Here is a 13,980-nt window from a genome sequence, read left to right on the forward strand (position 1 = left end):
CACATCAATCAGAGCTCTACCTGTAGCTAAAAAGGGTCTACCAAGTATAATAGAGGGTTTTATCTCCTCTTCCATGTCTAATATAACAAAATCAACAGGGAAAATAAATGGTCCTACCTTAACAAGTAAATCTTCAACTACACCCACAGGTAATTTAATAGAAAGATCAGCAAGTTGAAGAGAAATACGAGTAGGTTTTACCTCCTCAATTTGAAGCTTTTTCATCACTGAAAGTGGCATGAGGTTGATGCTAGCTCCAAGATCACATAAAGCTCTCTAAATGCCGACTTCTCCAATGGTGCAAGGAATGACAAAGCTCCCTGGGTCTGGCATCTTCTCAGGAAGGGTGTGTTGAATAATAGCACTGCATTCCTTGGTTAGCACCACTATTTCTTGCTCCTTCCAATTCCTCTTGTGGGTCAACAACTCTTTCATAAATTTAGCGTAGAGAGGCATTTGCTCCAGAGCCTCTGCAAAAGGAATGTTGATCTGCAGCTTCTTGAAGACATCTAAAAATTTAGAGAATTGCTTTTCTTTGGACGCCTTCTGAAGCCTCTGAGGATATGGCATTTTTGGCTTGTATTCAGGGGCCTTTGGTAAGGTGGGATAAGTGTCAAGAGAGTCAGGAAATGGGTTGTCTGCACGTTTAGGAGGGGCGTGCTCTACTTCTTCCTTCTTCTCCTATGGAGCTTTCTTTTCAACTAGATCTTCATTGACCTTAGTCTCAGAACCAGCTACCTTACCACTTCTCAATGGAATAGCCTTACAATCTTCTCTTGGGTTCACCACTGTATCACCAGGGAATGTATTTGAAGACCTTTCAGGTAATTGCTTGCTCATTTGACCCATTTGCACCTCCAAGTTTCTAATGGAGGCTCTGGTTTCTTGCACAAAACTCATCATCATCTCCCACTTAGAATCTTATTGGGATTTAGAATTTGCATGCTGAGGTGGTTATTGTTGCTGAGACTGAAATTGGCGGTTATTATAGTTGTTCTGTTGAAAACCACCATGAGAACTATTGTTGAAGCTCTGAGGTCTCTGAGGTTGATCTCTCTACCCAAAATTTGGGTGATTCCTCCACCCCTGATTGTATGTCTTAGAATATGGATCATTGTTGGGATTTCTAGGACCACTCCCCATGTAATTCACCTGTTCAGAAGAGGGTTGAACATAATCATAATTATCATTTTGCACAAAGTTACCTGCCATGTCATAGGAGGTATCTTGGGGTGGATTTTGAGTATTGATAGCTGAGACTTGCATGCCACCCATCTGTTGAGTAAGTAGATTTATCTGCTGAGACATAAGCTTGTTCTGAGCAAGAAGAGCATTAACAGCTTCTACTTCCAGCACGCCTCTCTTCTGAGCGGTCTCAGAGTTCACAGGATTCCTGTTAGATGAATATAAATATTGGTTGCTTGCAACCAATTCAATCAGCTCAATAGTCTCCTCTGGTGTCTTCTTCTTGTGCAATAAACTGCCTGCAGAGGTATCTAAGCTCATCTTGGACATCTCACTCAAGCCTTCATAAAAAATATCTAGTTGGGTCCACTTGGAGAATATGTCCGGCGGGCATTGCCTAGTCAGTAGCTTGTATCTCTCCCAAGCTTCATAAAGAGTTTCACCCTCCTTTTGCTTGAAAGTCTGAACCTCCAACCTAAGCTTAGTCAGCTTCTTTGGTGGGAAGAATTTAGTGAGAAACTCCATAACTACCTTTTCCCACGTATTCAGACTCTCCTTTGGTTGGGAATCTAGCCATAGCTTTGCTTTATCCCTCAGAGCAAATGGGAAAAGCATGAGTTTGTACACCTCTGGGTTCACTCCATTTGTCTTTACAGTATCACATATCTGCAGAAAATCAGATATGAACTGATTTGGATCTTCATGAGGAAGTCCATGATACTGGCAGTTTTGCTGCACCAAGGTGACCAATTGTGGCTTCAACTTAAAGTTGTTTGCAGTTATAGGAGGCACCACAATACTTTTTCCATAAAGATCCGCAGTAGGGGCAGAATAAGAGCCAAGCACTCTCCTCTGTTGATCATCCCATTTGGATTTACCACATTGGCATTAGCATTATTATTTGCCATAGTGGATTCTACAGCCTTGCAAAGTCTTGCTTGTTGTAAACGTCACCTAAAAGTTCTTTCAGGTTCAGGATCAAAGTCTAAGAGATGTTCTTTGTCTCTATTCCTACGCATACACAAGCAGAAAACAAGAAAAACAAATATGGGACTCTCTGCGTCAGAGTGCAGAGGAGTCCCTGTGAGATAACCTATGTAAAATAATAAAATAAAAATGCTAATTAAATAAATAAATAAATAATTCGAAAATTTAAAAGGAAAAATAAACAGGAAAATTAAAATAAAATTAACTGGGTAACACCAAACTTAATTTCAGGAATTAAGGAAAAATATTAATACTAAAATAAAATAAAATAAAATAAAATATTAATTCGAAAACTGTTTTTTTTTTAAGATAAAAACAAAATAAAACTAATAGAATAAAAATAAAATAAAATAAAAAATAGAAAGAAACGAAAATGAAAATAAAAGAAAGTGGAAATAAAAAGAAAATAAAATAAAATGAAATAAAAAAATTTAAAACGGACTATAGTAGAAAAATGAAAAGAAAAAGGACGTAAAGAAACAGGGGGGAGAAACAACGAAATACGGGAATGAAAAATAATAAAACAATATTTAAATAAAATTAAAATTAAAACGTCTAATCTAAACAATCAAACAACTAATAGTTGTTAATCACAATCAATCCCCGGCAACGGCGCTAAAAACTTGGTGCGGTAATTTACAACCACACTTACTAACCGGCAAGTGCACCGGGTCGTACCAAGTAATACCTTACGTGAGTAAGGGTCGATCCCACAAGGATTGATGGATTAAGCAACAATAGCATTTGATAGGATTAGTTAGACAAACAGAAAATTGTGTTGGGAGTTCAAAGACATTAAACAATAGCAAAAATATTAAAGAAGGGCAAGTAATTAAGTTGGGAATAATATATGGAGAAGACAGTTAAGGTTTCAGAGTTATCTATTTTCTGGATTGACTTTTCTTATTAACTATTTTAATCATGCAAGATTTAATTCATGGCAAACTATTTGTGACTAGACCCTAATTCCTTAGACTTCCTAGTCTCCTCTAAAATTCATTAACTGCCAATTCCTTGGTCAATTAATTCCAATTAGAGGGTGATGATCAAATTCTAGTTTATATGCCACAAGAATCCTAATCATCCAAAAATAAAGGGATTATATGTCACGTATCCCGTTAAATACAAACAATTAGAAATTCAGGATAATATGTTTTCAAGCTATTGTTCAAGTAAAGAGCTTTTCCAAGTTTTACAAGAACTCAAATAGAACATGGGTCATACTTCCGTTCCACCCAAAGTCATAAAATAAAGAACGAAAATAATTATTGAATATAAATCAAAACATGAATTAAAATAGAAAAATAATATTATCAATCCATACAATAGACAGAGCTCCTAACCTTAACAGTGGAGGATTAGTTGCTCATGGAATACGGAATATAAATTTTTATGGAATAATGTTGTGGAATGTTGTTCTGGAACCACCTTATTGGGATCCCTTTTAATCCTAATAATTTTAAAAATCAAATTTCTAAAAGTAAAATTAAAATAATATCTTTTCCTAAAATAAGATTTGAATTTGAATTTGAATTAATTAACAAGTCTTCAGCTGATGGGTGGGACCACTTGATTTGTCCATTCTGTAGCTTCTAATCTGTGATTTCTGGGCTAAGAACTGGGTCAAAACAGCCCAAAAATCGTCCCCATCGTTTTTCTACATTTTTTGCACGTGGCGCATGTGACGCGTCTGCGTCGTCCACGCGTTCGCGTCATTTGTGCAGATTCCAGTCTACGCGTTCGCGTCAGGCACGCGATCGTGTCATTGCGATCTCCTCCATTCCGCGCGGTCGCGTGAGCCATGCGTCCGCATCGGTATTCGTTGGTCATCTCCTTGGTTTCTTCTCTTTCTCTGCAAAAACTTCATCAAATCCATTCGAATGCTAGCTAAAATAAATAAAATTGCACAAAACTCAAAATAGCATCCATAGTGGCTAAAATATAATTAATTCTTAATTAAACTCAACAAATTAGATGCAAATTCACTTGGAAAAGATAGGAAAGATGCTCACGCATTACTATGCACTTCTGCTCTTTCTTTTTTTGTGTGAGTATTACATCAAATTAACCAAAATTTTTAATACCCTAAATTCATTCTTTACCTCTGTAGCTTACACCTTTAACTTCTGTCGACGTTGTCAAGGAGTCTGTCATTGACGCTCTCAGATCCTTCTTTCTGCGCTTTGTCAGTGGCATTATTAGAGGTCCACTCAGCGACACTACCACGTACACTTACCAAACAACTCATCACATCAACGCGTAAGTAAATTCCGTCAGTTCTTGATGTTGGAGATGATGGAAAGACCACCATGTCTCACAACAAGCAGGAACAAGAATCAAGGGGTACCATTTTTTGGACAAAGATCACTTTGTCCTTCTAGGAACCGCACTGGAATTTTACTCATATTATTAAGTAATACTTGGGGACAAAGAAAGAAAACATAGTATATAGAAAAATACTAGTGAGATGTTCATTTAAAAAAGGGGTAGGAATACCAAATTATTCTTTAATAAATTTTAGATTAAATATTTTAGTTGTTGATAAATTTTTATCATTATAAAAGTTTTTTAGAATTATTTTTGTCAAATAGATTAGTCTCTTTATCCTCTTTAATAAAATTTTTAATATACGTATTAAGCAAAATAGTACTATATAACAAACTTTATCATAAGAAAATTAAGTCCTCTAAAAAACCACTATAATTATAAGACAAATTCATCTTTTTTTTTTATGGAGGGATCAATTCATCTTAAAAACTTTAGAATAATAAAAATTTGTTAGAGATCAAAGTGTCCGATATAACATTTTTTAGAAATAAAATAATTCAAGTGTTTTCTTCTTAAAACAAATATGAAAGAAGCAGAGAATATATGAAAAAGGAAAAAATGAACATAATAGTGTATACAAAGAGTTATAACTAACAATTCAATATGATATAACTTATGCAACAATAATTAACAAATAGGTGAGCATGCAAATCGTTTATGAGGATGCTCTCCTTTTCTCAATTTGCTTTTCCATAACTGCTCTCTTCTCCTTATTGTAGTGTCCAAGATATATTAAAAGAACACGAAGTGCATTCCTATCCAAACTTGGGCAATTCTCAAATGAAAAATATATGTTAAAATAATCCGGCCCACTTTCATACCTCCTGAAGTCATCTTCACTTATTTGTTTCTTGAACAATTTGACGTGTTGTTTGAGTATTTTAGGTGTTGGAGTGAACACTGTTTTCAAGGATGTGCAATCACTGACTTCCAAGTATTGTATAGAAGGTGGAAGCTCAGGCAATGATTGAAGCCTCCTACAACTCCCCAAGTAGAGAGATCTCAACTTTCGAAGATGTTTGATGCTTTCTGGCAAGCTCTTCACATTAGTTCCCTTTATTGATAACCAACATAACAATGATAAGTTGTTGACATTGTCTGGTAGTTTATCCAAGTTATGGCACCCACCCAAATTGAGCCTTTCTAATGATGATAACCCACTAAATAAAATGTGTAGGTTTGATGTGTCAAGTTGCTGGCATCCTTCAAGGTAAAGCTCTTTAAGAAATTCTAATTTGGATGTGCTATCTGGCAGATGCTTTAGACTCTTGCATCCTGATAGGTTCAAGTGTTCAACCTTACTGCTGCTGCTACACTTACCTAAATACATCGTCATATTTATCATATATTTCACTTCAATTTGATCTTTTTTATGCATTTTTAGTATGTAAAGTTCCATTATATTTTTCTGCAATTGTTAGCCAACTATTATTACTATTTTACTAATATATTAAATGATACGTATGTATACTATATAGCATCGGTTAATGATGTGACATATCACAGAGGGACGTGTGATTAGAATTTAGAAAAATATTTTTATATTTTTAGAAATTTTAACTAAAAACTTTATATTGGAATGTTTTTTCAATGCATGTTTTTACTATATCTTCTATTTAATATCTATTTTTTGGAATGTCTCGTTGGATCTTCATGCTAGAGCTTTCTGGAAATTTGAATTGTGGAAATTCATAAATTATCATGTATAATAGCTGCCTCATTTTTTGTTTAGCTCTAAAATTATAATTTAGTCTTGTAATCTTGTAATATATTTTATAAATTATATCTAAAGCATCATACTTTTTCTCAATAATATCTTTTGGATTCTAATATATAATTTTAAAACTTTCGTAGTACATCCATTTTAATTTTTAAGCTCAACAAAATTTAGATAACAATTAAAAAAATATTGGAACATCATGGAATTATTTTTTAAAATAATAATTAAAGAATCTTTAAACTTAATTTAAGACTATTAGTATGCTCACATTTATCAATAATTCTATACAGCTAAGTTTTTCACAAAATCAAATCCAACTAACTCATGATATATTTTTTATCATTATTTTATTATATTTATTACTTCATAGTTTGGACTTTATTATAAATATGTTATTCTATAAAATTTAAGTTTAATAAAAAAATTTAGAAGGTAATTTAACTTTATGAAAATATTTTAACAATGAATTAATCTCAACATTTGCTTGAATATTACCATAACTCACCTGGGAGTTTCTTCAACCTTATACAACGCTCTAGGTCCACATGAATTAGTTTTTGGAGGAAGAAAATAAATGGATGAACAGAGCGCAAATTTTCACAGTCACAGAGTGATAATGTTTCAAGATTTGAGGCTTTGGAGAGGTCTGGAAGCTCTATCAATTGCTTGGATCCATCAAGATCAATGCGTCTTAGATTAGCCAAATTCTGTTTCAAATTATCAAATAAAATAGGTTAATTATCTTAGAGGGCAAAAGTAGTAAAGTAAAATTATTTTAAACATGTATTCAACCACGTAATAACGCATTAACAAAAGTAATTTTATTTATATTATCGCATGAAAGATGAATATAATTAAATATCTATGTTAAATATATAATTAAATATCTATGTTAAATATATATATATATATATATATATATATCAAAATTAAACTCATATCTTATTATATTCACCATGCAATAAACATATTTTATAAGTGTTTAATTATAAGTAGTAAACAAATATTATTTCCACGCACCTGTACGTCATTCCAAAGTTTTTTGACGTAACTTCCTTGCATATCAAGTTCAACAAGATTCTCTGCATTAAATTTGGTGGGCAAGGATTCCAAAGGGTAATCATCCCAGTGAAAAAGTTTTAGTTTGTCTGGCAATTTTTCAAGGCCTTCTGGAAGGTGCACCCCATATGTATCATATGAATAGAATCTCAGAAAGTTAAGATTTTTCATTTTAGCAAGGGAATGACGATTTAACCTCAGATCAGGAGCACTTGACATGTTGAAGGTTATGCTTTCAATACGATCAGTCCCCTATCCAACAAAAATTAATACGAAATACGTAATTCCAAAAGAAAAATGATATATTCTTGAAATTTAATTTTGATTCGTATAAAGTAATTTTACACGTGCACTAATGACATAACATCACATCAGCAAAAAAATTGACCGCGTGAATGGTTATTCATAAAAACATATATAATTATACGACTGTGTAAATTATTTTATATTGTCAATGCATCAAAATTAAACTCCTTATTCTTGACCAACATATCAATTAAAAAGTTTAAGTAAAGATATAACGAACTATTGTTCAAAAGATACTAATTAAGAGAGTAAATAAGTTATCTAGTTTCATACCTGGTTCTGCTTTAGTACTTGAGTTATGTCTATAGGATCCCATAAATGACTTCGTTCCCCAAACTTTTCAATGTTTTGCCGACGAACAATTTCTCGACCCATTTCTTGAATCAAATCGTGCATGGTTACGTGCTTTCCATCTTTTGAAACAATTATAAGAGCTCTGTCATGAAGAGTTTTCAAAGCAATAGCTGTTGAGTAACCACATGCATCCAGTAAAATTTTAATGTTATCATCTCCTTTGAAAAAACAAGCAATATATAAAAATATGTTGCTTTCTTCTCGATCTAGTCCTTCGTAACTTAATCTCAAAACATTTTGGATTTCGTTGAATGACATTTTCTCAAGTTTTTGCAATTGACTTTCCCATTCTTTAGCACTTTTTCCATAAAGAAAAGTTCCTAACACCTTTAAGGCTAAGGGGATTCCCTTGGCATAATCAACTACTTTTGTTATAAGATTATGATGATTCATTTGTAGGCTCCTTCCATTGAAGGCATGCAAATTTAAAAGTTGCAAAGCTTCATGGTGTTCCAATGCCCCAATTTCATAAATATCATCGGCTTCTTTACAAATCACATGCTTATCTCTAGTTGTGATGAAGATTCTGCTACCTTGACCCAACCATTTATGTCCTCCAACTAAGTTTTGAACGTGATCTGGATTATTAACATCATCAAGAACAACAAGAATCTTCTTGCGACCAAGTCTCCTCAAAACATGACTTGGTACTCCATTAGCACCAATGTTTAGATCTTTTTCCTCTAACAATATGGAAAGAAGTTTATCTCTTAATTGGATTATCCCATTCTTCTCTGATTGTTCTCTGACATTTGGAACAAAACAGCAACCTTCAAATTCAGAGCATAATATATTAAATAATGCACTGGCTATAGTGGTTTTACCAATACCACCCATACCCCAAATTCCTATAATATGAACATCTTTTGATGCAGTGCATGACATCATTGATTGAAGCTCTTCAATTGGTTTATCGATTCCAATAAGACCTTTGAACTCAATTCGGGGCATGTAATTCAACCTTGTTAACACACGTTGTACAACTTTTTCAATAAGTTCAACTTCAGTCCTATAACAAAAAGTAAACAAAATTTATTGTTATCAATCATCCAAAGAATATGAAACAACTCATAAAAATATATTTTTCTTTTCTATAACATTTCATTTATGATTGACTATTACTAAAGAAGAAAGTATATGGAACCAACTTTTATTTAGTCAATACTATTTAGGGTTTATAATTTAGTGCATGGTTAAGGATTTATAATTTAGGATCTAAATTTTAAATAAACAAAATAATTAAAAAAAAAGTTAATTAATGTTGGCTGAAAAAAATTGGCTACCTAACATTATTGTTCAACAAGCAATTCATGGTATACAAGTAGTTTCATCATATTCTTTATTTGTTAACCAATAATAATAATAATTATAATAATAATAACAATAATAAGTACTATGACGACTTGTATAAATTCTCAAGTCTCATCATCCATTATTCATGAACTTGTATAAGAAACTATGTGATTTTTCCATTTATAAAGAAAAACAAAAACGAAACAAAAGAATCCAGAAAATAGGCTAATTTGTTCCCATTTGGCTTGAACCTACTTAAGTTATGAGTTATTTTAGCCAAGTCAAAATAACTCACTTCTAAAAGAGCCATATTTTTGCTACCTTAAATTGTCAGTTCTTTGCAATTCAACCAACTAACCAAGTCAATTATGGATTTCAATTTATTTTTAAGGCTCTATGACCGCATACTTCTCTAGAAAATTATTCATACCCTGGCCCAAAAATATAGTCAGGCTCAAAATGAATAAAAGCCCACTAAAAAAGGAAACAGTTATCCTCCATTAAAGGTGGAACTATTCTAAAAAGATGGTTATCTACTCTATTATAAATACACTGACACACTCAAGTATATTCAAGATCCAATCTACTAAACACCTATTTTAACCTTTGCTAACTTAAGTATCGAAGCACCTTGCAGATATCACCCTCCACCTCCTCTCGAAGAACTTGGAAGGCGGCACTTCGGCACCAATAAAAGTCAGACGCTGCCCAAAGGGAGTCTGGACCTCACGTTCAAGTCCAAAAGCAACCCAGTTTTAAGTAACCCAAGTCATGTCTAAATTGTGATGTAATGTTTACACATGCAATTTGCTATGCATCATAAGCTTGAAATACTGAGTAGTGTATTTGTTTGAAAAAATAGCAAACTCAATGGTGTGGTAAAGTTTAAAAGAAAAAGTCAAATACTGATGTCATAATATATATTAAAGTGAATATATCTACACTTACCCAAAATTTATGGAATGAAATCCTGATAAATTGGCAACTCTTTTCAAGGAATGTTTCCATTTTTCTACAGTCATGATGTTGTCTTTGAAAGATTTTTCATGATGAACAAATGCATTTTGGTAGCACCCCTTTTGACGTCGTACATCTGATGGATCTATATTGTAGAAGATAGGTATTACAATTTGCCAATTTTTTGTCATGCATTCTGTTATTTTGACAAGCTCTTCCAAACACCATTTTGAAGAAGCATAATCGCTGGAAAATATAACCAATACAATTTGTGATTTCTCAATTGCTGTAAAAAAGGCAGGCAATAACTCATCTCCTTCTTTGAGCCTGTCATCCACATATGTATCAATTTGTTTCTCCCTTAATGCCTTAAGCAAATGGCTTAGAAAACCGCGACGGGTGTTTAAACCTCTAAAACTGATGAAGACATCATATTTTATCTGAGATGAAGACGAAGCCATGATATGAAGGGCACTCATTGTATGAATCTATATAATCCACATAGAAGTATGTATCTGAAAGAAACAATTTATATAAGAACAAAATAACACATTATCATTGCCAAAAAGAGAAACAAACTCATTTGACATTTTTCATAAGCTATTCAATAAAATATGGGAGAAAAAGAGAGAGAATTGAAACTAGGTCATGACAACTTATCAACAAACTATATCAAATATTATGATCTCATATATAGCGGTAACTCAAATTTCATCAATTCAATTCTGGGTAATAGTAGGCATTTTGGCTGCTAGATTTCTAAAAAAATATGTTTACCTATAAAGATACATTTTTCTTAATTATTTTTGCTTTAGAATTTTCTAATCATTTGTTTGTTTTTTTTTTTAATAAAGTGCCTCTTGACTGAACACAGCACATATTTTCAATATAAGCATAACTAGTATGAGTAAATGATCCTTGACTACTAGCATGATAACTTTTCAAAATTTGATCAAATCAATCCGATAAACCCTAATCCCAAACTGGTGAGTGGAGAATTGGGACGAGATTGACTTTGAATTCTTGGAGAATGTGAGTGGAGAGCCTTACATTCTGCACACCAATGTGTTCAATAATGGCAAAGGCAACAGAGAGCAACAATTTTCTTTAAGATGCAGGGAGAACATATATTCTCAAAGTTTTACCGAGCTTCAAAAACGAAAATGATTTCCATGATTAGAAATCAAAACTAATGTATATAAGAAAAAGTACTAGTCAATGAGTCAAAATAAATTAGAATATGGGGGCGTTGACCTTATTTTTGAGGGCTGCTGGGAGAAATACTTCTTCAAAAGCAAAAGTAGATACAGAAACAGAAGTACATTGGTTGTAAATATTAATGGTAATGAATCTTTCAAAAGCACAGGCAAAACAATATATATATATATATATATATATATATACTTACTATTGAAAAATAAAACATAATTTTTATATCCTACAACTAGAAGTACAAATAAACAGGCTCGGTTATATAGAAAGCAAGTAGTGATAAAAATTGGGGATTAAGTGATTACATTAGACATCAGTTGCATTCTCCCCTTTTAATACAAAATTTTCTTTCAAATTTATTTTTTGTATCAAACAAAAATCAAGTTTTTCCACAGGCATGCGTACCTTGATTACAATAGAGAAACAGGAAATTGTGGGGAAGGCAAAGTGCTGCTGTTTAAATTCATTTGAAGAAGAGAAGGTTCTGATTCTAATATGGCACTACTTGATTTTTGTGGAAATTCTACCTTTTCATCAACTTGCCCAATAAATTAAGTCTTTTAGTCACTGCTTTAACAGTCATGATTATAAATACAGATAGGCATAGATCATTTCCAAGCATCATTCACTGTTTCTTACAAAAGCTTCAATGCAAATGCATGCATTCATTCATCATCATGTAGTTCTTCGTCAAACTTTGCCTCCTCTTCATGGCTCTCAGAAGAGTTAGACTGACAACAGGTCAAGAGAGCACTACAACTTCACTCCAAAAGAAGGGGATATATATGCACTGGTTTAGGATTAGGTTTATCGCTTAGGATTGATTTGATCAAATTTCATAATGTTATCACGCTGACACTCAATCAGGAGACACATGTGTGCTGACATGGACATGTAACCATTCAGGAAAAAAGTAACGGAAAAACTAACTAGACTAACTTAAAATCTTTTAAGGATAGATTTCATTAAAAAAATTTAAGAATTGATTTAAAAATTGCGTAAATTTTTAGGGACCAATTTGATTATTTACTCAATAAATTTATGATTATTAAATCGTCTTAATGAAAAAATAAATAAAAGTATGTATGAGTGTTTATTGTCAAAGATCGTTATCGAAGAAAGAAAAGGATCATAAGACATTAGAAGTGACATTTCAATTAATAAAGATAAAATTTGACCAGACAACATTAATGTTATATGTGTTTGCCAGCGAATGTTAATGCACTTCAAAAAAAAAATAGAGTGTACTGCTTCTTAAACGCCTAAACTTTAAAGCCTAAGTAAAAAACTTTGAACTTTCTTAAATTCTAAATATTCAATTCTAAATCCTAAATTATAAACTATAAATCCTAAATCCTAAATTATAAACTCTAAATTTGAGCCATTGATATAAAATATAAAAAATGGAGAGTTGAAATTTATTTAATTAGCAAGGGGTGCAACACTCCTTACTTTGGTCTAATGTTTATAGACTGTTTTTGAAATAGAAATACATAGATAATAAACACAACATTTCATTTGGTTATGAAAATAGGAAGACACAATTTTTCTTTCTTAGAGATTAAAAATTTATGTATTTTCTATATTTTCATAAAATGGTGATAAAAAATACATGTCTTCTTCTCTTTACTTATGTGTTTTGTCTTTATATTTCTATTTTAGATACAGTATCTAAATGCATTATTAAGAACCTTCCTAAGTTTCAACTCCCTTGATAGTGGGCTATGATGATTTTCTATTAACTCTAGCTATATTTTTTAGTTTGCTTTTGGCTAAAGATAGCCTTTTAATGGTAAGAATATTATATAACTATTTTTTTCAATTTGAGAATTGCTACAATAAGGATTCTTGAGACTTTATGTGAGTGTTGTGAATCTGAATTTGGATATAGAAAATTCTGAGAATGCTCTATATGTCATTGTCCTAGTGTGGCTAAGGGCACTTACAAGGACTCTAATCATTTTAGTAAAGAAGATAATAGTAAGATTTAATTATTCATACATGTGGGTATTTATATGGAGCTTGCATTGGGGACTAGATCTTGAAAACATATAGTTTATCCATGATCACCTCTTTAGGAGCTATTTCTAAAGATGTGGGCAGTTATTAGCTTGGGATCTAAGTCATGTTCATAATCACTAAGTCATGAGGTTAGAGAGCTTAGTCTCCAAGTCAAAGGGAGAGATTCCTACGTTAAGGCTTTGTAGTTGGTTTGCAACCTAAATTGGGTTATCGTATCAAGATGGAATCCAAGGATCGATGTTGGGCCTACATCAGATTCCTTTATATGTTGGTCAATCTTGTAGGTCAGGCATCTAGTGATATTTGTGTAAATCATGTTGCTTGTATGCGAAGTTTGTATTCGTAGGTTTTGATGAATGACAAACCAACAAACGACATGAAAGACAAACCAACAAACAACTTGAATGAACAAGCATGTTGAAAGATCAACCAACATTAAACGTTGAGGAATGAAGAGCTGAAAGCAACACAACAACAACAAGAAACTCAAGTCCACAACATTTGAAGACAAGTATAGTGTCTTAGGACTTAGGTAACTTCTTGTTAAGAACCAATTG

The 13,980-nt window shown here is 32.4% G+C and overlaps 1 protein-coding gene across 1 annotated transcript in view; it reads right to left on the minus strand.

Annotated features, from left to right (window-relative positions):
• Window positions 1-5,033: 5,033 nt before the first annotated feature.
• The window catches only part of LOC107627388 (TMV resistance protein N-like), a 40,780-nt gene continuing 31,833 nt past the window's right edge, over window positions 5,034-13,980 (minus strand). Inside the window, exons 4-8 of the mRNA XM_021115952.2 lie at window positions 10,181-10,704; window positions 7,859-8,948; window positions 7,241-7,531; window positions 6,726-6,927; window positions 5,034-5,820 (exon numbers count right to left, since the gene is read on the minus strand). Of these exons, the coding sequence (XP_020971611.1) occupies window positions 5,156-5,820; window positions 6,726-6,927; window positions 7,241-7,531; window positions 7,859-8,948; window positions 10,181-10,668 (2,736 nt within the window). The 5' untranslated portion in view covers window positions 10,669-10,704 and the 3' untranslated portion in view covers window positions 5,034-5,155. The remainder of the gene's footprint in view (window positions 5,821-6,725; window positions 6,928-7,240; window positions 7,532-7,858; window positions 8,949-10,180; window positions 10,705-13,980) is intronic.

Source organism: Arachis ipaensis, chromosome B2 (assembly GCF_059453495.1).
Source record: "Arachis ipaensis isolate K30076 ecotype BB chromosome B2, ASM5945349v1, whole genome shotgun sequence".
Taxonomy (NCBI): Eukaryota; Viridiplantae; Streptophyta; class Magnoliopsida; order Fabales; family Fabaceae; genus Arachis; species Arachis ipaensis.